Genomic DNA, 22,739 nt, shown 5'->3' on the forward strand with positions numbered 1-22,739 from the left:
TGAAACCACACCAAAAGCCGTGGAAGACAGAAAAGCCAGGACAGTGAGTGAGATCTCAAGAGACACGCTGCTCTTCGGGTTACATGTAGCAGATAACAAGGGTGGCCAGAGAGGAATTCACTTCCAGTAAGAAAACCTCAGCAGTACATCACAAGCCATCAGTTCCCCTGCCTTGCAATATAATATGGTCAATGTACCCAATCATAGAGAGAACTGCGTCCCACCTGCCGCTCATTTTCCAAGCAGAAAAAAGCTATTAGTCAACACCCAGAAACCAGCTAAAGCATAACTAATCATGCAAATTTCCAAAGCAGAAAAAAAAACATCTGACCCGCAGTAGGGATGGGAATCATACGGGTTTAAAGAAATAGCTCAGATGTGTCCTAATTTGAGTATATTATATGATTGATATATGATATGATTCTGGCAGCTTAATTCATTTTCAGTGTTTAAAAAAAAAAGAAAAAAAAAAAGGAACGTAATATATTTTTTAAGGAGAAAAAGCATCACACAAGTGGCATATATACCACAAATGCTTTTAAATAATATGCTTGCCTCACAGCTGAGTGTAAATAAGATGCATATTGATCAAGATGACAAAACTTTAAAGCAGCTCTATATTGTATATTTTATTATGCATAAAATAGCAGATTTAGAACGCATAAGTTCAAGAACCGTTAACCGAATCAGTGTGTCATAAATAATCAGATAGTTTAAGAACTACACTCTTAAAAATAAAGATGCTTCACGATGCCATAGAAGAACTCTTTTTGTTTAAATGGTTCCTTAAAGAACTCTGTTTTCCTAAAGCTTCGTTGTGGCTAAAGAAGGTTCTTCAGATTATAAAAAGTAAGAAATGGTTCATTGTGGAACTAAAAATGGTTCTTCTATGGCATTGTGAAGAACCTTTTAAAGCACTTTTATTTTTAAGAGTGTAGTCAACGATTCCCAACCCTAAATCTGACTATACTACACTCTTATTAAACACTACGGCACATACGGCCATTAACTTAACCTATTAACATTACTCTGATCCACAGAAAACACTCCCAGCGCTTGTACAAATGAGTGCCATGACTGGAAGGAGAAACCCTTGAGAAATTGCGATCGATAATCTAGCGATGGATAAAAGCATGACAAAAAGCACCACAGAAAAACAAGATCATATTTGCATTCAATAAATACAAGAGAGGTGCAAGAATTGAGCGAACAGGCGGCTATGATGACCACAGTGTGAATTTCTCAGGTGCTGAGATGCATGGAAAAGATGACAGACTACTTCTGCGCAGACACACTAAAAGAAAGAAAATATATGATGAATCCCAATTGTGATAGAAACCATTTAAGAGTTACTTAAAAGAAGCATTACACATTCTAAGCACTTTCGTCATTCTTCAGCCCACTGTTGGTAAGCAGACTGTCTGTGGCAAAAAAATGCAGGGATAAAAGAAAAAGAGCAGCCACGTCTGAGCGTCCCAGCTAACTGCTCATTTCTAATTAGTCTGAAACAAAAAGCGTGGCCTCTCGTTTCTCAGAAAATCCTTGATCCATTCAATTTCAACATCTCTTGTTCTTCAATTTCGAAGATTATTACTCAAGCTAGTCCGTTATACATGTTAAGCACACCACGCGCAGAGAATACAACGATCGTGGTCAACCTTGCAGCCAAGCCCAACAAAGTTGACGGAAAGATTTTTCCCCGGATCCCATGGTGGCGCTGTGGCAGCTCAGTTATTCTGACAGCAGGCGCCCTGCTTGCCCGAATTCTGTGTGGGCTGCACGGTAATGGGAACCACTTTGGAGCTGGGGGAGAAGCTGTCATCTCCACGCCCTGACATCTGCCTCTGGGACACGATACGGTAGATTTCTGTGTGAGAGAGAGTCGGCATTATGGAGGGTTGCCTGATAAACGTAAGGTGGAACAACTTCAGCAGCGTTCATTGTTTATCATGACATATAGAAATGAACAGTGTAACTGTGCAACACGGTGTGGCTGAAGAGAGGCATTTCCCAGACCAAAAAAAAACAAAAAGAGAGAGAGAGAGTAAAAAAAAAAAAGCAAGCCACTATTTACGCGTGGCAAACTTTTAAAGTTTGACCTCAAAACACAGTTTCATTCATTCACAGGAAAGGAACAGCAAAGGACATCTGTGGCATGGAGTTTGACGCCATCTAGAGGTAACACTTAATAACATACAAAAGCACTATGGATTCTGCCAGGAAATGGTATTTGTGACCCTGGACCACAAAACCAGTCATAAGTAGCACGGGTATATTCGTAGCAATAGCTAACAATACACTGTATGGGTTAAAATTATCGATTTTACTTTTTATATGCCAAAAATCATTAGGATATTAAGTAAAGATCATAAGATTGTAAATGTATCAAAACTACTTTTTCCAATAGTAATATGCATTGCTAAAAACTTTGTTCATTTTTTTTTGGGCACCCTTAGATTTTACATTTTCAAATAGTTGCATCTCAGCCAAATATTGTCCTATACTAACAACCATAAATCAATGGAAAGCTTATTTAGTCTGCTTTCAGATTATGTATTAATCTCAATTTCAAAAACGGCCCCTTATGTCTGGTTTTGTCGTCCAGGGTCACATATATAAAATAGATATATGATTTTAAAAAAAAGAAGAGAAAAATGTACTGTTTTTTATTAAGCAGATTCTCCCAACCCCAAACTCGCATTACTGTAATGTGACAAAAATAATGCTATTATGTTAAACTGTAAATGACATTTATAAAATAACAGTGTTTATTAAGCTTTATTTCTTCAGTATGTACTCTTCTGGCTGGGTGATTTTTATTACTGTATTGCAATGAGAATGGGCTTTTTTACATGACTATTTTTCAAATATTTAAAGGAACAGCTCAGACAAAATAAAAATCTGTCATAATTTGTGATTTGAGAAAATTAAAATTCTTAATGATTCTGGTTCCTTAACTTTTATTTATTTTTTTATTAGTAATTTCAATGGGGGAAATCATATTCTATTCTTTACCCTTATAAGACTGTTCTGAAATTAGTAAAACCCTAAATTAATTATACATAACAACCAATAAATATATTTACAACAATAATTTTTTTGTTTTTGGGAAGGATCACAGAAGTGACAATTACACCACAAATGGTGCATTTCCATTTTTTAATGGTGGAAAACAATCACATCTTGAAGCATATATTGTACAGTTTATTATGCATAAAATAGCACAGATTTAGGCTTCATAAGCTGAGCAGAACTGAATGTCAGTAACGTCCAGTTAATAACAAAAAATCCAGCCCATATTTCTCTCTAAAATTAAAAATTGATGACTTTTGAAAATGTTTTTATACACTAAATGAATATACTAAATTATGCATAAATACTTTGCTATTTAAATACTATTCTCCTCATTACAGTAATGAGAATGAGAATGCGCTTAATAAAAAAAAATGACAGGTACATTGTGATATTCACCCCACTAGATGATTTGCTCAGGACTGACCTGTAAGAATGGTCTGGAAGGCAAGTTCAACATTAGAAGAGTCCAGCGCTGAGGTCTCCAAGAAAGAAAGGCCATGCTTCTCTGAAAAATACAAACACACATGGAATTCAACAAAAAAAGTATCTAACGTCTTCTAAACACAGAAAAATATAAAAGATGATTTAAATATATATATACAGCTTCTCAAATACATTTATAATGAACAGAAATGATATAAATATTTAGATAGCTAGCAAACACTATTCACACTACTTTTAAGAAAAAGGTTTACAGAAGGTATCACAAACAGCAGAGCACAGCGCCAGCAACACCATGATGCATCAAAGGCAAGTTATATCTTGAACGCACTGTAATTCACTTAGGATTAAAGTATTTGTCAAATGTATAAATGTAAAGTAAATAGAATTATGGTATGTAGCTACATTTGCCATTCACCACCCTCTTTTACTAATTCAACAATGGAGATGGCAAAATATGTGGAGAGCATTGTGACTATATTGTTGAATGGAATGCGTTACACATAAATGAGTAATGCTAAAAATAGTGTCCACAATGCCACATCATTTTATTAACAGCACTGCTTTAAAAGGTTATACTGAAGTCGTTTTTAACTTCCCAGAATCCAGTAAAATAAACATACAAACACATTCTTTCCTGACCATGTGACTAAATAAAATCTGAGACACTCAAACTGACAAATCAAGGGCCATAAACAGCTCAGCCAACAGGCCTCTGTGACCTTTAAAGGCATTCCAATTGACCTTTTTGGTTTTTACCAATAGGGTTGCAAAGCGGTGGAAAATTTCCAGCAAATTTCTGGAAACTTTTCAAAATCCCTGGAAGATTCCAAAAAATCTTGTTTCCAAAGTTTCTGGAATGTTTCCGAAATTTACAGAAAATTTTCCACCTTTTTGCAACCCTTTTTTACCAAGGGGGTTTGCCAGTTTTTTAGTTAACTCTCAACCCTACAAGGTGGCTTCACAAAAGCAGCATATTAGTTCTTATTTTTAGAGTGAAATATTCAAATACTCGTTCATTACTATGCTCCGACTCCTTTATATAAAACTTCACTTCTAGAAACTCTTTAGTAATTACAGTTCAAACTAGCTAATGAAGTCCTCACAACACTAACCTGCAAACGCTTTGGATTCATCCATAGGAACGGCCCTCAGATGGCGCAGGTCGCTTTTGTTCCCTACTAACATGATGACAATATTGCTGTCAGCATGATCCTGCAGCTCCTTCAGCCAGCGCTCGGCGTTTTCATAGGTCAGATGCTTGGCAATGTCATACACCAGCAGGGCTCCTACTGCACCTCTGTAATACCTGTGAACGCAAGCACAGACATTTGAAAGATGCATCCATTATCTAGTTACTAGAAGATACACAAATAATACATTTATTACACAATTAAAAGTGACCAAGGAATATTTTGCTGGTCATGTGATCATCTTTATATGAAATAAAACAGCTGGTATTAGAGTCTTTTTCTTATTTGAGTGTACACTACCAATCAAAAGTTTTTGAACAGTAAGATTTTTAATGTTTTTTAAAGAAAACTGCTCACCAAGCCTGTATTTATTTGTTTCAAAGTACAGCAAAAACAGTACATTTTTAAACTATTTGTATTATTTAAAATGACTGTTTTCTATTTGAATATATTTTAAATTGTAATTTATTCCTGTGATTTCAAAGCTGAATTTTTAGCATCATTACTCCAGTCTTTAGTGTCACATGCTCCTTCAGAAATCATTCTAATATTCTGGTTCACTGCTCAAAAACATTTATTATTTTTATGTTGAAAACAGCGGAGTAGATTTTTTCAGGTTTCTTTGATGAATAGAGAGTTCAGAAGAACAGCAATTATCTGAAATAGAAATCTTTTGTAATATTATAAATGTCTTTATCATCACTACTGATCAATTTAAAGCACCCTTGCTAAATAAAAGTATTAAATACTATAATTTATTTCCCAAAAACAAAAAATACAAACTGAAAGCTTTTCAATGGTATATTGTATAATGTTAAAAATGCTTTTTATTTCAGATAAATTCTGATCTTTAAATCTTTCTATTCATCAAAGCATCCTGAAAAAAAAAAATACTCAACTGTGTTAAGTATTCATTATAATATAAATGTTTTTTGAACAGCATATCAGCATATTAGAATGATTTCTGAAGAATCAAGTGACACTGAGACCGGGGTAATGATGCTATTTATTAAAATGTAGCTTCACAGGGTTAAATTTAAATTTAAAATGTATTCAAATAGAAAGCAGTTATTTTAAATAGCAAAAATATAGTAGCTTAAATATGCAAGGTTTCTAGTGTTACTCACAAAAATAGTAACAAACACAAATAGTTTTAAAATGTAATGCACTGTACTATGCTATATATTTTCATGCGTAGTACATATGTAATTTATAACTAAATTCATTCCAAACCAATCTTAGTAATTGTACCTGTAAAGGAAAACCAGCTGAAAGGAGAAGTTCACTTCCAGAACAAAAATTCACAGATAATGAACTCACCTCCTTGTCATCCAAGATGTTCATGTTTTTCTTTCTGTAGTCATAAAGAAATTATGTTTTCTTAAGAGAAAACATTTCAGGATTTTTCTCCATATAGTGGACTTATATGGTGCCCAGAGTTTGAACTTCCAAAATGCAGTTAAAATGAGGCTTGTGATGATCCCAAATGTGGTCGTAAATGATCCCAACCGAGGAATAAGGGTCTTGTTTAGTGAAACAATCGGTTATTTTTATTTTTTTTTATTACAATTTATATACTTATTAACCTCAAACACTCATCTTGTTTTTTCCAGTTCAAGACAGTTAGGGTACGTCGAAAAACTCCCACCTTTTTTTGTAAAGGATGTTTGATCTTCTTTGCATGTTCACTTTTCAAACACTGGGTTGGTACGTCTGCAGTGATGTTGGACAATTTTGAAATGATTTTTGAATGGTAGTGTGTGAATTGGTTATTAATTTTTATTTTTTTGGATGAAATAAGTGCACCCTAGGTAGGCATACTGTAAGAGATAAGAGGAAGTCTTTCATGTAAAAAAAAAATTAAAAGAGGCTTCAAGGACATCAAAACTAATTTCTTTTGAATTTTTTTAATGTGAAAGTGAAGACGATTTCAAAGCTTTTGTGGAAGGAAAGATTTTTTTAATTATTATTATTACAATTGATATACTTTTTAACCTCAAACACTCGTCTTGTCTTGTTCTGCCTGAACTGTTGTTTCCGGTTCAAGACAATTAGGGTATGTCAAAAAAAAAAAACTCTAACCTCATCTTTTTTTGTAAAGGGTGTTTGATCTTTTTTGCATGTTCACTTTGCAAACACTGGGATGGTACGTCTGCAGTGATGCAGCACGAGACTATAAGATGGGATTTTTTTTTTTTGACACACCCTGTCTTGAACCGGAAAAAAATTAATTCAGACAGAGCAAGACAAGACGAGCGTTCAAGGTTAAAAAAAAAGTATATAAATAGTAATTTTAAAAAAAGATAATTTCGCTAAATAAGACCCTTCTTCCTCGGTTGGGAACATTTGAAGCCGCATTTAAATTGCATTTTGGAAGTTCAAACTCAGGGCTCCACAGAATTCCACTATATGGAGAAAAATCCTGAAATGTTTTCCTCAAAAAACAATTTGTTTACAACTGAAGAAAGAAAAATATGAATAAACATTATCTGTAAATTTTTGTTCTGAAAGTGAACTTCTCCTTTAATAATTATGCACATCTGATATAAGGTTTTGTACTTCCAGCTATAAATCACACCTAATAATTATTATCACAATATGTGACTCTGGACCATAAAACCAGTCTTCAGTCGCTGGGGTATATTTGTAGCAATAGCCAAAAATACATTGCATGGGTCAAAATTTTTGATTTTTCTTTTATGCCAAAAATCATTAGGAAATTAAGTAAAGATCATGTTCCATGAAGATTTTTTGTAAAATTCCTACTGTAAATATATCAAAATGTAATTTTTGATTTGTAAAATGCATTGTTAAGAACCTAATTTGGACAACTTTAAAGGTGATTTTCTCAGTATTTTGATTTTTTGCACCCTCAGATTCCTGATTTTCAAATAGATGTATCTCGGTCAAATATTGTTCTATCCTAACAAACTATGCATCAATAGAAAGCTTATTTATTGAGCTTTCATATGACGTATAAATCTCAGTTTTGTAAAATTTTACCTTATGACTGGTTTTGTGGTCCAGGGTCACATATATTGATTTTATTAAACATTTTTTTATTTGATAATTATATATATAATAAACTTTATAAATAATATATATAAATATATATTTTTTATTATTGGTGCACAAGACAAATAGACTTTTTAAGTGAGTTGATGTTTTGTGAAGACACTTACGCTGATGTAATAGCCCTGTATCTCTCCTGCCCAGCCGTATCCCAGATCTGGGCCTTGACGGTCTTGCCCTCCACATGGATACTGCGTGTAGCAAACTCCACCCCGATGGTGCTCTTGCTCTCCAGGTTGAACTCATTACGGGTGAAGCGAGAGAGCAGGTTACTCTTGCCCACACCTGAGTCACCGATCAGAACCACTGCGGATGAAGAGGAAACGGGTGCGTGAGATCAACCGGCTCTACTTTATAGTGCTTTTAAAATGCTATTGTGTGTGCTATTGTCCCTGGAGACACACATGACACTGCGAGAGCTCTTTCAAGCAGATTCCATTTGTGCGCTCGCAAGAACCGGCCTCCCTCCATCGCACAACAGCAATTAGATTTGAATATTTCACACACAATGGGTGTGTTTCCACAAAGCTTTTAACAATGAGTGAAAAGGGCACGACTGAAGAGCTACTCCCTTTTTCACCCACACAGGTAGACTTACGAAATTCTGGGAACGTCTGTCTGTCTCCTGCTGACAGAGGCTAAACGGAAAAGATATTATTGAGAAATTATATTTACAGTTATTCTACCGTTCAGGTATTTTAGAGTCAGTACAGTTCTTTTTTTATTCAAAAGTGACAGTAAAGACTTTTAATGCAACAAAAGATTTCTATTTGAACCTTCTATTCATAAAAAGATTCTGAAAAAAAATCCACAAAACTATCAAGCAGCTTTAAACAGTTATTAATAAGTTTCTTGATTAGAGTGATTTGCAAGGGATCATGTGATTGCAGCTTTGCATCACAAAAATAAATTTGATTTTGAAACACATTAAAAAGAAAAACAGTTATTTCACAATGCTACAGTTTTTCTGTATTTTTGATCAAATAGAGAGAACATAAAAGACACAAACCAAAAAAAAAAAATCTTATTGACCCCACATTTTTGAACGGTAGTGTGTGAATTGGTTATTATTTAATTTTTTGGGATGAAATCAGTGCAGTCTAGGTAGGCATACTGTAAGAGATAAGAGGAAGGCTTTCATGTAAAAAAAATTAAAAGAGGCTTCAAGGACATCAAATCTTATTTCTTTAGATTTTTTTTAATATGGAAGTGAAGACGATTTCAAAGCTTTCACAGAGGGAAAGATTATTAGTGAATGATTTCAATTCCAGTCTATTCATCACACAAAGATGTTGTGTGACTTCAGAAGAAGAATAAATATGACATAAAGGTGATTAAACGATGACAATTAAAATTTTGATTCAGTGTAAACCTGAAGCGAATTGGGTTAATGTTGCAAACTCGTCAACATGAAAGAATGAAATCTATAACAGATGTCTTAGCTAATAATATCTGAGTGAGGCACACAGGAATGCACTTTGACAAACACATCTGCTTGTTTTAAAGCTGGTGGATAAGCATGTTTAAAAAGCAGAGCGGTGATTGAACAGCACTGATTGATTCATGGTCAAACAGCAAAAGGTCCACGGACAGCTTAAACACACATAGAGGTCAAGGGCAGAAGAAATTACTAATGAAAGTGTCAAATTCATGGACACATCCAGTGCACACATCAGAGAGGCCAGATTAGTAAGAATAATATCACATTAGCTCGCAAACGTTTACATTTGATCTCCTTCAATCTCGAATAATTGGTTATACATCAAAATGGAGCAAATTAATAATCTGAGTGATCTTCTGAATGAAATGAAATTTGATTCATTAGATCAAAGGAGAGTTTTAAAAACCTGCTGAATGCAAACCCATCCTGAGAAGGACCTGATTTATACAGGTCTTACCGGTTTAACTGTGCGTATATTGCTGACACTATTGAAGGAAAGCTCAAAAGCAATTTTCAGTTTTAATAAGTGCATTAAATTTCATATCATACGTTCAACGGTATTATCTAAATACGGATTCTAAAACAAAACAGGACATATCAGAACAAGCCAACTGTGTTGTGAATACATAACCAAGCAAAAAATTACTTTTGAGAAATGAGAAATTATATGCATTTTTGTCTGTTTGCCCTGTTGGTAGTTCTGTTTTGGAACTTCTGTTTTCTGCTTTAAAATGATTATTAACTGGTTGACCTGCCACCATGTTGCCAAAACCAGCTTGTCCAGCTTTTTTTTTTTTTTTTTCAGTTTTTTTTGCTGGTCCAAAGTGGTCTACTAACTACTGGACCAGTTTGAAACAGTTACCATGTTGCATACCATAGTAATATGTATATGTAATCAGTTTTAAAATGGAACAAGATGACAAGAAAGACGATGAACACACAGAGGAACTCATTTGAAAGTCAGCTGCTGTGGAAGTAACTTACAATAGTAAATAACGTGGTGCTCACCTTTAAAGAGATAGTCATACTCGTCCTCTCTACCCGTCATGGCTTTAATCTTCTTACCGGCTTAATAACAAGTCCGTGTTGTCAAATATAACGTTATTATGCTCTTCTGGAGAACCACAAAGTGCTGTTAGACTCTACTCTGTTAGACTTTGTTTATGAGACGCATCAGTTGATCACAAGCGCTTCATTACTACTTGCGTTAAAGTCTCTCAGAATCAAAAAATAAACATACACAATATATCTCCTTCCGTCAACGGTTATATAAACGAATCGTTAAGAAAATATAAATCCAGAACTAGGCAAAAATACAGCTAATCAACTTTGATACGATGTTGCTGAGCTACGTCAACCAAGTTTCGCCCTGCTGTCTCATCTTAAGGCAAACACTTACGTCATTGTGGTGAGATCTAGCCCCGCCTTTCCTATAATCCTATTGGCTAGCTCGCCTGTCTATCACACGCGTATACCTCTATGATCCAATGAAATTGGCTTCCGTACAGGTGTGTAACGTCACAGGTGTGTCTTTTATAGTTGTCAAGCGATATAAACACCGAGTATACTGATATGAAAGTATAATCAATATACGTCTTTGAATAAAAATAAAAGGGGTTGCGTTTTAACACTTTAGAAAAATACCGTTAAAGGAAGCAGAGGGTCACAGGTGTATTTCAGGTGAGCACTTCCACATTCCACAATGTGACTTCACTTGTGGTTTACAAAGGATGATGGGAGCTGGAAATGCCACGTAGAAGGCAATGAGGAGGCAGGGCCTTGCACCATTCGGCCACTGGACTGGAAATGCCGTTTAAACTCCATTTTAATTACTGTATATAAAATTAAATTGCATGGATGTATTATTTTAATTTGGATGGGTGTGAATTACTGTATCTGAGTTGGATGATTAGTAATTAGTGTTGCAAATGAAATAACACTTAAAATACATTTTATTTGGGCTAATATATTCTTTCAAAAGTTTGACTAGTAATAAATATATCAGCATATAATATGATTTTTAAAGGATCACGTGACACTGAAGGCTGGAGTTGCTATTAAAACTATTAAACATAAATATTTTAAAATAAAAAACAGTTCCTTTGCATTGTTATAATATTCACATTATTACTATTTTGACAGTATTTTATCACACAAAAAAAGCATTTTGAGCATAAGAGACTTATTTTAAAGTTCTAATTAAGATTTTTTATATATAGTGGTGTATTTCACAATTAATGTGAATTATCATAATTAATCCAACATTTATGACTGCAAAAATTCATTTCCAAGTCAAACTGGTTGAATCAATATTCCAAGTCATACATTTAGAACTAATCTTTAAATTCATATGTGTGACCCTGGACCAAAAAACTAGTCATAATGTTCGTTTTGTTCATCTGAAAGCGGAATAAAGTTCCATTGATGTATGGTTTGTTAAGATATGACAATACTTGGCCGAGATACAACTATTTGAAAATGTGGAATCTGAGGGTGCAAAAGAAAAAGAAAGAAAATGTTTTAATTAAAATAAATAAAAAATAAATAAAAAATAAAATAAAATAGAAAATAAAATTGAATAAAATAAAATAAAAATATAAATTGCCTTTAAAGTTGTCCAAATGAAGTGCTTAGCAATGCATATTACTGGCCGAGATACTATTTGAAAATGTGGAATCTCAGGGTGCAAAATAAAATAAAATAAATAAAAAATAAATAAAATTGAAAATAAAATTGAATCGAATAAAATAAAATAAAAATATAAATTGCCTTTAAAGTTGTCCAAATGAAGTCCTTAGCAATGCATATTACTAATGAAAAATATTTCTATAAATATACCAGTATGACTTAAGACTGGGTTGATTAAGACTTCAGGTTTATTATTCTGTTTAATAATGATGATTCATAAATGTTCCCATAAATGTTTGTTTAAAAACTTTGAAACAGTTTTATTTCCCTTTTTATTATTGTAGTTAGACATTTTGCAAACTGCACTTGAGACTCATTGTGGACAAAAACAACAACAAATCAGATATTTTTCATACAGTTGAAACAAGCTTTAATTCTTATAGGAAAATGACATGCTCCAGATTTTCTTTATTAACAGCAGCAACTGATAATACCTGCAACATCAGCATTCATTTTATGAAGATACAAATCAACACTTTGCATACAAATGTTTTATATAGAGATTTTAATAGCACAAAATATTAAATTAGTGCTGATTAGTCTTAAATAATAAAAATGTGTTTTTTTTTTTGGTTTCAATTATCTTAAATAAGGCAAGTTAAATAGATCAAATAAAAAGTGTGGAAAATAAGTTTTTCCCTTCATCTTACGCTGACTAAAGTGATAAAGTTATTTCTCCAGCATCTATTGATCTTAGTAACTTGAGTAAGATGAATAGCTTGTATTCTTCTTTACTGGACAAAAAAAGTTTGGCATGACATTTCATAAATAGTACAAACAAAAATCTCCTACCGAGAGGGAACATTTAACATTAAAGTTAATTAAAAGTGACATTATTCTTTGTCAAACCTGACAAACATTAAAATGCCATTTAGTTTAATATTTAACAATACAAATATGGTTATGTCAGTCAATGAAATGGATTTCCTTTCGTTTTTTTATCATGCTCGTTCTTTCTTAATGATAGCTCTACTGTACAAGCTGTATTCACGACTCCATTAGGACCCTCGTGAAGTCCAGAATGTTCTTTCACAGGTTTTTACAGCAGGCCTTCTTTTCCTCTTGTGCGCCTTCTGCTGAAGCTTTAGGCTGGGATAATGTCACAGCATTGATAGAGCCTCGGGTCACTTCTTTGCTGCTCACCTTTTTATGGATTTCTGAAAGAAAGAGATCAAATAATGACAGCCTGATTATGATAATGAAGCCAAAGTGCTTACACTATTTCAAGCCTGACTGAAGAGGAGAAACCCAGAGGGCAGGAACACATGTAAAGTACATGTAAATACAGTGTGATGTGTTCAGAATAAACAGACCTGTAAGCACCGTGTTGAACGCTGCCTCAACATTTATTGACTCCAAAGCAGAGGTTTCCATGAACAGAAGACCATTCTTTTCTAGGAAAAACAATGCTAATAAGTCAAAACCAAGATTAACTTTGATAAAATCATTATTTTGCTAAATTGTATATAATATATACACTCTAAAAGAACATTGTAAAAAAAATGCCCAGTGTACTATGAAGGATTCTGTACTAATTTTCTTTTTTTCCCATTGTATAACCCATATTTTGAATTACGCTTTGCATTGTGTACTGTTTCTGGGTTTAAGGAAATGTTTGTAAATTTAACAGAAAATGTACTGGTAATTTTAGCGCAACGATGTTATCCGTTTTCTAGATCGTTTTTTTTCTTACAGTGTAGTTTCTCTGTATTGAAAAATAGACTGGATAATATAACTACAATTTACATTCATTTACATTTCTGTTAACTCTAAAACAATGCAATTCACTGCAAAACTCAAAATACAGGTAAAAGTTACCTCATTTTAATACGGTACATTATGCCTGCTTTACAGCTTTTTACTGATTTACATTAGATGTCTAGACCTTTATATTGGTTTATAGTAGCTTATTTTAATGTCACGCATACATAGAATATAAAAAATGTAATGTCAAACATAAATTTACAATCAAAAATGGTGATAATTAAATTCTAAAACATTATAAGAAGCATTATAAGAAGCATTTTTATAATCCTTAAAATGTAATGTTACAAAAAAGGTGGTAATCAAATCAAATTATAAAACAAAATTTAATTGATCAAAAAATTTATACTTTTATTTTTAATAAATAAAATAAACATTATTTTTCAATTATAACATGGATAAAGATTTTTTATAATCCTTAAAAATGTAATATGTCACATAAATTTACAATAAAAAATGGTGGTAATCAAATCAAATTATAAAACTAACAGCTTAGTTAATCTTTTAAAATGTAGTCAAATTTTTTACAATTCTTAAAAATGTAATGTCACATAAATTTACATTTTTGTATGACTAAAATGTAGCTGAACAAAAATGTAATAAATACTTTAATTTTTAATAAATAAAATGAAAATTCTTCTTCAATTAAAACATGAAGGAAACATTTTTATAATTCTTAAAAATGTAATGTCACATAAATTTGCTATCAAAAATTGTGGTAATCAAGTCAAATGATAAAATTAACAATTTTGTTAATATTTTAAAATGTAGTCAAACAAAAATGTAATAAATACTTTTATTTTTAATAAATAAAATAAACATATTTTTTCAATTAAAACATGGAGGAAGCATTTTTATAATTCTTAAAAATGTAATGTCACATAAATGTACATTTTTGTATGACTAAATGTAGTCAAACAACAATGTAATAAATATTTGTATTTTAATAAATAAAATAAACATTATTTTTCAATTACAACATGGAGGATTTTTTAAATCTTAAAAATATAATGTCACAAATTTACTATTAAAATGGTGCTAATTAAATCAAATTATAAAACAAACAATTTAGGTGATATTTTAAATTGTAGTGAAACAAAAATGTAACAAACACTTTTATTTTTAATAAATAAAATAAACAATTTTTCAATTAAAACATGGAGGAAGCATTTTTATAATTCTTAAAATAGTAATGTCACATAAATGTATAAATGTACATTTTTGTATGACTAAATGTAGTCAAATAAAATGTAATTACTTTTATTTTTTATAAAAAAATTTTTTTTTTAAATAAATTGTATTATTATTAGTAGTAATAGTAGTAGTAGTACTGAATGTTGTGGCATTATTATTACTTTGAGAAGTACATGCTACTGTGCAATACTAATATCTGTTATAATTTCTTCAAGTTAGGCCGCACTTTTATTTTGAAGGTTTGTCGTGAAGACTTTTGGGTCACTCTGTGGATTTTGTGTAAACCTGTATAATATGATAAGCTGTTGTCAGTAATGACCTGCAAAGTCCTTGGCGTCCTCTGTTGGGACGGACCGAACTGCTGACAGGTCCGTTTTGTTGCCCACGAGCATCACTACGATATGTGGATCTGCGTGATCGTAGAGCTCCTTCAGCCAGCGCTCAGCACTTTCGTACGTCAAGTGCTTTGAAATGTCATAGACTAGTAGAGCTCCAACGGCCCCTCGATAATATCTGAAACACAGGGAAACAGATCACACCAGATCAGATGACTGGATTTACTTCCTTTTTTGAGTGAACAAGAACACTGTCATAAAACCTCATGTCATAAACAGGATTACATCATGAACATGGTTTAGAACAACAGGTTAGAAATGAATTGTATGCTAATGGGTGGTGAAACATGCTATGCTACATTTCTCAATTTGCTAAAGAATAGATGAATGACAATTTACATACAGACAAAAATGTACTTGCATTTTTGTAATATTACAACCATAACCATACATATATACATTTAATATTTGGGTCAGTAAGATTTTATTAAAGACATTTTTGAAAGAAATTACTATTTTCATTTATCAAGGATGCTGTAATTTGAACAAAAGTGACAGCCTTTTACAAAAAATTTCTACTTGTTGCATTTTTTAACTTTCTATTCAGTAAAGATTCATAATGATAATAATAGGAAATGTTTCAAATCAGTATATTAGAATGATTTCTAAAGCATCATGTGACACTGAAGACTGGATTAATGAGGCTGAAAATTCTGCTTTGCATCACAAAATTTAAATTACATTTTAAAATATATTCAAATAGAAAACAGTTATTTTAATTTGTAATATTACAACTTTTACTGTATTTTTAAACAAATAAATGTTTAAATTAACATACCAACCCCAAAAGAAGTGTATATAACGCAACTAAGACTTTGGGCTCACAGCTATAGTAACCATTCCCTTTTATAAAAGACCTTTTATATTCCAAATTGTTATTTTTAGGGAACTGCACTCTTAAAAATAAAGGTGCTTCAAAAGGTTCTTCAAGCAAAGCCATAGTAGCACCATTTTTGGTTCCACGAAGAACCGTACAGTCAAAATTTCTTTAAAGAATCATCTCTTTCTTACCTTTTTATCATCTGAAGAACATTATTTCACACAAAGAACCTTTTGTGAAGCAGAAAGGTTCTTCAGATGTTTAAGGTTCTTTATAGAACCATTTAGACAAAAAAGGTTCTTCTATGGCATCGTGAAGCACCTTTATTTGAGTGTATGGGCATATTTGCACCATTTGTCAGGTACGTCAATGCTATAACTCACGCAGAAGTGATGGCCCGGTACCGCTCCAGTCCGGCTGTGTCCCAAATCTGAGCTTTAATGGTGAGACCGTTTAGTTGCACAGTCCTCGTGCTGAACTCCACTCCGATGGTCGTCCGGCTGTCATGATTAAACTCGTTCTTGGTAAACCGTGACAGCAAGTTGCTCTTTCCAACACCAGATTCTCCAATAAGAACCACTGCAATAAAACAAAACAAAACTAATTATGCAATCATCTACAATATCATGTTTGTTGTCTTGGACTTTTGTGGCAAGTAAGTGTGCAAGAGACAAAACATGTACTATACAACTATCGCAGTTCAATATGCATCCTCATTACAAAATTGTCCAGGCTTGTTGTTCATTAAAACTTGAGACAGAAGCAGGTTTAATCCTTATATTTTGTCAAAACAAACCAAAACTGGATGAACAGTATGTCCCAGTACAGCACTCCTTATAAAAACCCAAGTAATTGCAGGTGCAAACAAGAATGAGTCAAACATGTCAGGAGTAAAAACAACACTCCACCCATGCAGGACTGTGATGACATTTCTGGGATCGGAGATAATTTAAGGTCGTTTCTAATCGACTATTCATTTTTAAAAATCTTTGATTTAATTTTGTCCGCGGCGAGTAAACGGCAAAATACCGGAAGTGGTGCATTTCACGGACAATCTATGAAATGCATTATTAGACTGTTTTCCAAGGCTGCATTATATTAAATCCATTTTAAAAATCATAATTAACTGTGTTTGAGTTTGGGTTTTTATAACGTCCATCTGGGAACGCAATGTGTGCCATTTTATCAGATTTGTTAGGTAAATCAATTATAAACCTCTTTCTCAGTGTTTATCGCGATTCCAAAATAAAAGTTTAAATCCGCACTCTGAGTTTTTACAGGTTTTTATGTCTACATTTTTATTAAATTACTGAGGCTACAGCATTTCTGTGGTAAAGATATGTCTAAATATATATATTGTCTAATTAAATATATATATTGTCTAATATAATATATTGTCTAATATAATATATGTCTAATTCTAATATAATATATGTCTAATTAAATGAGTTTTACGGTTTTATTTTTACCAAATTCTTTTCCATGACTTTTCTGGATGGCATTTTAATTGTTTCATTAAATTTTAATAATCAAAAGCAAAAATAATCAAAATCAAAAGTCTGTCTAATTAAATGAATTTTACGGTTTTATTTTTACCAAATTCTTTTCCATGACTTTTCTGGATGCCATTTTAATTGTTTCATTAAATTTTAATAATCAAAAGCATCTCCAATTATTTTCTTTTTCTTTTTTTTTTTTTTAAATAAAAATTTCCTAAGTAAAGCTGTTGATTTTTTGTGAGTAATTTAGTCGTTTAGAATAATTGATTAATTAGTCGATAGATTAAACGATATAAAAAAAGTCGTTAGTGGCAGTTTTAGTTTTTACAGGTTTTTATGTCTACATTTTCATTAAATTACTGAGGCTACAGCATTTCTGTGGTAAAGATATGTCTAAATATTAAAGATTAATGTGGACATTTGACTTAAAGTTGTTTAGTCAATATTAAACAAGGATTAGATCACTCAGTGAAGTGTAAAAACAATCGTCAGGCAGTTGGCGCCCTCTGCAGTCCTTGTTGTAATGCATCATTTACATTAGCTTTAATTGTTTATAATACATTATGCATTTCAACAATTTTATGCAACAAAACCATATGATTTCTAGCTTTTGATTCTTTATTTAAACTAATTATGATTAACTCATTGCTATATGTATTTTAAGTTATTTTAAAGGCTATTCACGTACATCTATTTTTATTACCACACAAAAAATATTATAATTATAGGGCCCTATGAAATCCAATTTATTTTCAAATTCTTTTTTTTTTTTTAAATAAAAATTTCCTAAGTAAAGCTGTTGATTTTTTGTGAGTAATTTAGTCGTTTAGAATAATTGATTAATTAGTCGATAGATTAAACGATATAAAAAAAGTCGTTAGTGGCAGTTTTAGTTTTTACAGGTTTTTATGTCTACATTTTCATTAAATTACTGAGGCTACAGCATTTCTGTGGTAAAGATATGTCTAAATATTAAAGATTAATGTGGACATTTGACTTAAAGTTGTTTAGTCAATATTAAACAAGGATTAGATCACTCAGTGAAGTGTAAAAACAATCGTCAGGCAGTTGGCGCCCTCTGCAGTCCTTGTTGTAATGCATCATTTACATTAGCTTTAATTGTTTATAATACATTATGCATTTCAACAATTTTATGCAACAAAACCATATGATTTCTAGCTTTTGATTCTTTATTTAAACTAATTATGATTAACTCATTGCTATATGTATTTTAAGTTATTTTAAAGGCTATTCACGTACATCTATTTTTATTACCACACAAAAAATATTATAATTATAGGGCCCTATGAAATCCAATTTATTTTCAAATTCTTTTTTTTTTTTTTTTTAATCAAAAGGTCTGTCTACTTAAATGAGTTTTACGGTTTTATTTTTACCAAATTCTTTTCCATGACTTTTCTGGATGCCATTTTAATTGTTTCATTAAATTTTAATAATCAAAAGCATCTCCAATTATTTGATTTTTTATTTTTATTTTTTAAATAAAAAGTTCCTAAGTAAAGCTGTTGATTTTTTGTGAGTAATTTAGTCGTTTAGAATAATTGATTAATTAGTCGATAGATTAAACGATATAAAAAAGTCGTTAGTGGCAGTCTTAGATCATTTATCATATTATGTCGGGAGAGAGGGGAAAACAAGAAACATAAATGGGGGTTTAACCATATTATAAAAGCCTATAAGGAGTATTAAAGGAAAATAGTTTCTTCATCACAACTAATTTGGAGAAATTTTTAACATTACATCACTTGCTCACCAACAAATCCTCTGCAGTGAATGGGTGCCGTCAGAATGAGAGTTTAAACAGCTGATAAAAACATTCCAATAATTTGCATAACTCCACTTTGTAAGAAACAAATCCATCAAGGCGTTTTAACGTTAAACCTTTGCTTCTGGCTAACATGCGAGTCCATAATCCATAATAACCCTTCCTCTAATGATAAAATCCATCTTCTTTTGTCTCAAAATCCACCCACATTTATGTCTAGAACAGTTTAGGACCGTTTGCACTTGTAAACGATGCTTGATCTGTGCATGTTTCTCTGCTGATTCAGACAAGACAACTTTTCACTGGAGAAAGCAATAGTATATTTTAGCCAAAAAAAAAAAAAGTTTTAAATAAAAACTAAAAAATAAAGAGTCTTATTGAAACACATAGCTTTTCACTTCACAAGTTGTTAAGTGATGGACTGGAGTCATGTGGATTATTTGTGGATCATTGAGATGTTTTTATCAGCTGTTTAGACTCTCATTCTGACGGCACCCATTCACTTTGGTGAGCAAGTGATTAGATGCTAAATTTCTCCAAATCTGTTCAGATGAAGAAACAAACTCATCTACACCTTGGATGACCTGAACATCAAGTATATTTTCAGTTTGTTTTTTTTAAAGCTGGCCCTTTAAATGATCGTTATCTTGCATGTTTTACATTTTGTCACTTTAAAGACTTCCTGTTCTTATTGCTTCAGTTCAACTGTTATGAAACCAAACACAATATGCAGGCCATTTAAAACAGCCTTTGTGGTTTGGTGTTGTTTGAGGACTGCTCTAGCGGATCATAGTTTCACAATGGGCTTCAACAGGTACAACTATTTCCCCTCCCATACTGAGTAACTTAACTGAATAATCTTGTGTAAACAAACCCTTGTTGTCATGGAAATCAGATTTCAACCAACCTATAGGATTCTATTTCATTTCTTTTCAACTCCGAGCCAATTCAATTGCAAAAGGTGCTTTATATATTCCTATGTAACTGTTTTTTTTATGACTTCTGAGAAAATACCAACCATTCCTCTACACCTGCAAACAGTTAAATGAATGCTTGCCAACTAAACTCCATCTAAAATACCTTAAAGCTCCAATAGAGATTGTTTAATATGCATGATAACTCATATCTATATAGAAGTGTTAAATCTTACCTTTGAAAACAAAGTTGTAGGCCTCATCAGACCCCATATTGTCTCTCTCCTGTAAGCAGATCTTCCTTCACTAATCTAGATTACTACTGCATGAGTCAAAATCCCAACCAGTTCCAAAGAGAACCAAGAATGAAAGTTCTCCCTCTTTGTGTTTCAGCAGCTGACCTGAAATAGCAGAGAAACAGTAAGAAGTATCAATGAAACCCCACCGTTTATGGTGGACAGTTCAGCTGTTTGTACAAGGAACTAGCCCTGTTATTTAGCCTGGCAGTTCCGCTATCAAATGTGCCTTACCTGGGGGAAGGTGGGCGTGACTTTAGGTGCGCTCAAGTCAGGTCAAACAGGTAGGGCGAGCGCAGGTGCAGTCATATGAAACTGGGTGCAATAGTGCACCTGTTCAGCCAATGAAAAGACGACATACACACCATATGCAACCAATCGCTTTTTAAGCAGTCTCTCCCAAGATCAGGAAGGCATTTGGCATGGAAAAGCCCCTCCCGTGGTGCATATTTTGGATTACGTGGTTAATTATTGCTTGAGCGCAAACATTATTCAGAGTTTCTGAAGGTTTTAGAAAGATAAATTTAAGGCTTTTTATGACTAAGTAAATAAATAACAAATTGAATGGAACACAAAACAAAAACAGTTTGGTCTCTTAATGTAGATATATTGGAAGATACAACTGCCAATAGATCTCCATTACTTTTTAATTCATTATTCAGGCTTATGGTTGAATACTTATGGAAATGGCTTTTACTGTACGCTCTGCTTTCCAGTACAGATGTCTAAAGATACTTAAATCAAGATACAAAATGACTTAAATAAGTCTTGTGTTAAGAGAAACGGATCAAAATGCAGGGAGTTCATGATTACAACATGCACAAATATCTGCTAATAGGTCCAAAAACTTAATTCAAAGGGGAAAGCAAGTCTTCATACCTTATTAACAGATATTTGTTCTTGTTTTAAGCAAAAACTCTAAAACAAAAATCTAATTCATATGTTTTTTAGAAAACAAAACATATCTTTTTGCATCTCAGGAAAATGTATCTTGATTTGAGGATGTTTAGATATTTGTACTGGAAGACAAGACAAAAATACAAAAGGAAGAATATATATATATATACACACACATATATATATACACACATATATATATACACATATACATACATATATATATATATATATCGATAGACAGACGTAAAAACAAGTGTAATACTGCTTTAAATTGTTGTTTTTCCCAAAAAATTTTAGTTTAATAATAGTTTTTCTGAGCAAAAAATAAATATCATACATTTTCCCTAATTTACAGAAGACAGCCACTAAAATGTCATTCAGTGTAAATCTTGTCAGGCATATATACAACAAAAATCTTTTTATTACGTATTAAAAGATGCATTTCTTTTTACCCCAAATACTAATTGGTTGTAATTCTACATTTTTAAAATTTGCCACTATCCTAGGTTTTGCTCATTTGTCAGTAAGACAGTTTACTTACATTTAATGTGCTTTCTATGGACATAAAATCACTTTTGTAAATTTTGTATGTATATATATATATATATATATATATATATATATATATATATATATATATATATATATATATATATATATATACAAATACAAAAGAGTTTATGAATTTAAGACTTTCTACTATGATTAAAGATCGTTTATGTAAGGGTCTTAATTTGTTATAGTTCAACTTTAAGACCTATTTAAAAATGCAGAAACCCTGATTACAACTAAGACACACTTTCAGCTGAAAAGAATACATATAAAATATTCCTCATTCTGTATATTTTTGGTTGAATGAATATCATTCCAGATGTAATTTAAAGGTAAAACAACAGAATTTAACAAAAGAGAAATTTATTTTGTATTGTTGACACTTGATACAGCCTGATCACTAACTGCAAAAATCCTGAGACATAAACAAAGAAAAGATAATAAAAAGGGAAAATGCTGTTCAAATGTAATCATTAATGTTAATGCAAAGCATTATTTTTGGGTCTATTAGCCACACAATTTGCTATAGCAATCATATTGAGAATGCAAATAAATAAAGCCAAAGATAATATATTATAAAGGCCAAGATCTTCAGAGGTTTCTGTTTCAATGTACACAAATACACAAAAGAACATCCTACGACGCTGCCACTTGTGTTAGTGGCTCCTCAAGGTACTGCACTAAAGCTTCAGCCTGTGAACACAATAAG

General features: G+C 32.0%; 2 protein-coding genes across 2 annotated transcripts; both read right to left on the bottom strand.

Moving 5' to 3' along the window:
- Positions 1–603: 603 nt before the first annotated feature.
- On the bottom strand, positions 604–10,599 carry rab11al (RAB11a, member RAS oncogene family, like). Its single transcript, XM_073846575.1, has 5 exons — positions 10,231–10,599; positions 7,892–8,087; positions 4,632–4,825; positions 3,500–3,580; positions 604–1,867 (listed from the first exon to the last, which is right to left on the bottom strand). Exons 1-5 carry the CDS (start codon positions 10,268–10,270, stop codon positions 1,728–1,730), a joined length of 651 nt encoding a protein of 216 aa, XP_073702676.1. The 5' UTR covers positions 10,271–10,599; the 3' UTR covers positions 604–1,727.
- A 1,655-nt stretch (positions 10,600–12,254) lies between these two features.
- rab25b (RAB25, member RAS oncogene family b) lies at positions 12,255–20,797 on the bottom strand. Its single transcript, XM_073846673.1, has 5 exons — positions 20,519–20,797; positions 16,467–16,662; positions 15,188–15,381; positions 13,224–13,304; positions 12,255–13,067 (listed from the first exon to the last, which is right to left on the bottom strand). Exons 1-5 carry the CDS (start codon positions 20,553–20,555, stop codon positions 12,940–12,942), a joined length of 636 nt encoding a protein of 211 aa, XP_073702774.1. The 5' UTR covers positions 20,556–20,797; the 3' UTR covers positions 12,255–12,939.
- Between the last annotated feature and the right edge of the window lie 1,942 nt (positions 20,798–22,739).

Source organism: Garra rufa, chromosome 9 (genome assembly GCF_049309525.1).
Source record: "Garra rufa chromosome 9, GarRuf1.0, whole genome shotgun sequence".
In the NCBI taxonomy this organism is placed as follows: Eukaryota; Metazoa; Chordata; class Actinopteri; order Cypriniformes; family Cyprinidae; genus Garra; species Garra rufa.

What these genes read in the sequence shown, in the direction of transcription:
- rab11al (XM_073846575.1), bottom strand. Translation starts at nt 10,270, where the DNA reads ATGACGGGTAGAGAGGACGAGTATGACTATCTCTTTAAAG. An exon ending in TACAGGGCTATTACATCAGC is followed by an intron (nt 4,826 to 7,891) that starts GTAAGTGTCTTC and finishes TTGCGTTCACAG; the next exon opens with GTATTACAGAGGTGCAGTAG. An exon ending in TGAATCCAAAGCGTTTGCAG is followed by an intron (nt 3,581 to 4,631) that starts GTTAGTGTTGTG and finishes TGTATTTTTCAG; the next exon opens with AGAAGCATGGCCTTTCTTTC.
- rab25b (XM_073846673.1), bottom strand. Translation starts at nt 20,555, where the DNA reads ATGGGGTCTGATGAGGCCTACAACTTTGTTTTCAAAG. An exon ending in CTACAACTTTGTTTTCAAAG is followed by an intron (nt 16,663 to 20,518) that starts GTAAGATTTAAC and finishes GTTTTATTGCAG; the next exon opens with TGGTTCTTATTGGAGAATCT. An exon ending in GTTCAACACGGTGCTTACAG is followed by an intron (nt 13,068 to 13,223) that starts GTCTGTTTATTC and finishes TCTTTCTTTCAG; the next exon opens with AAATCCATAAAAAGGTGAGC.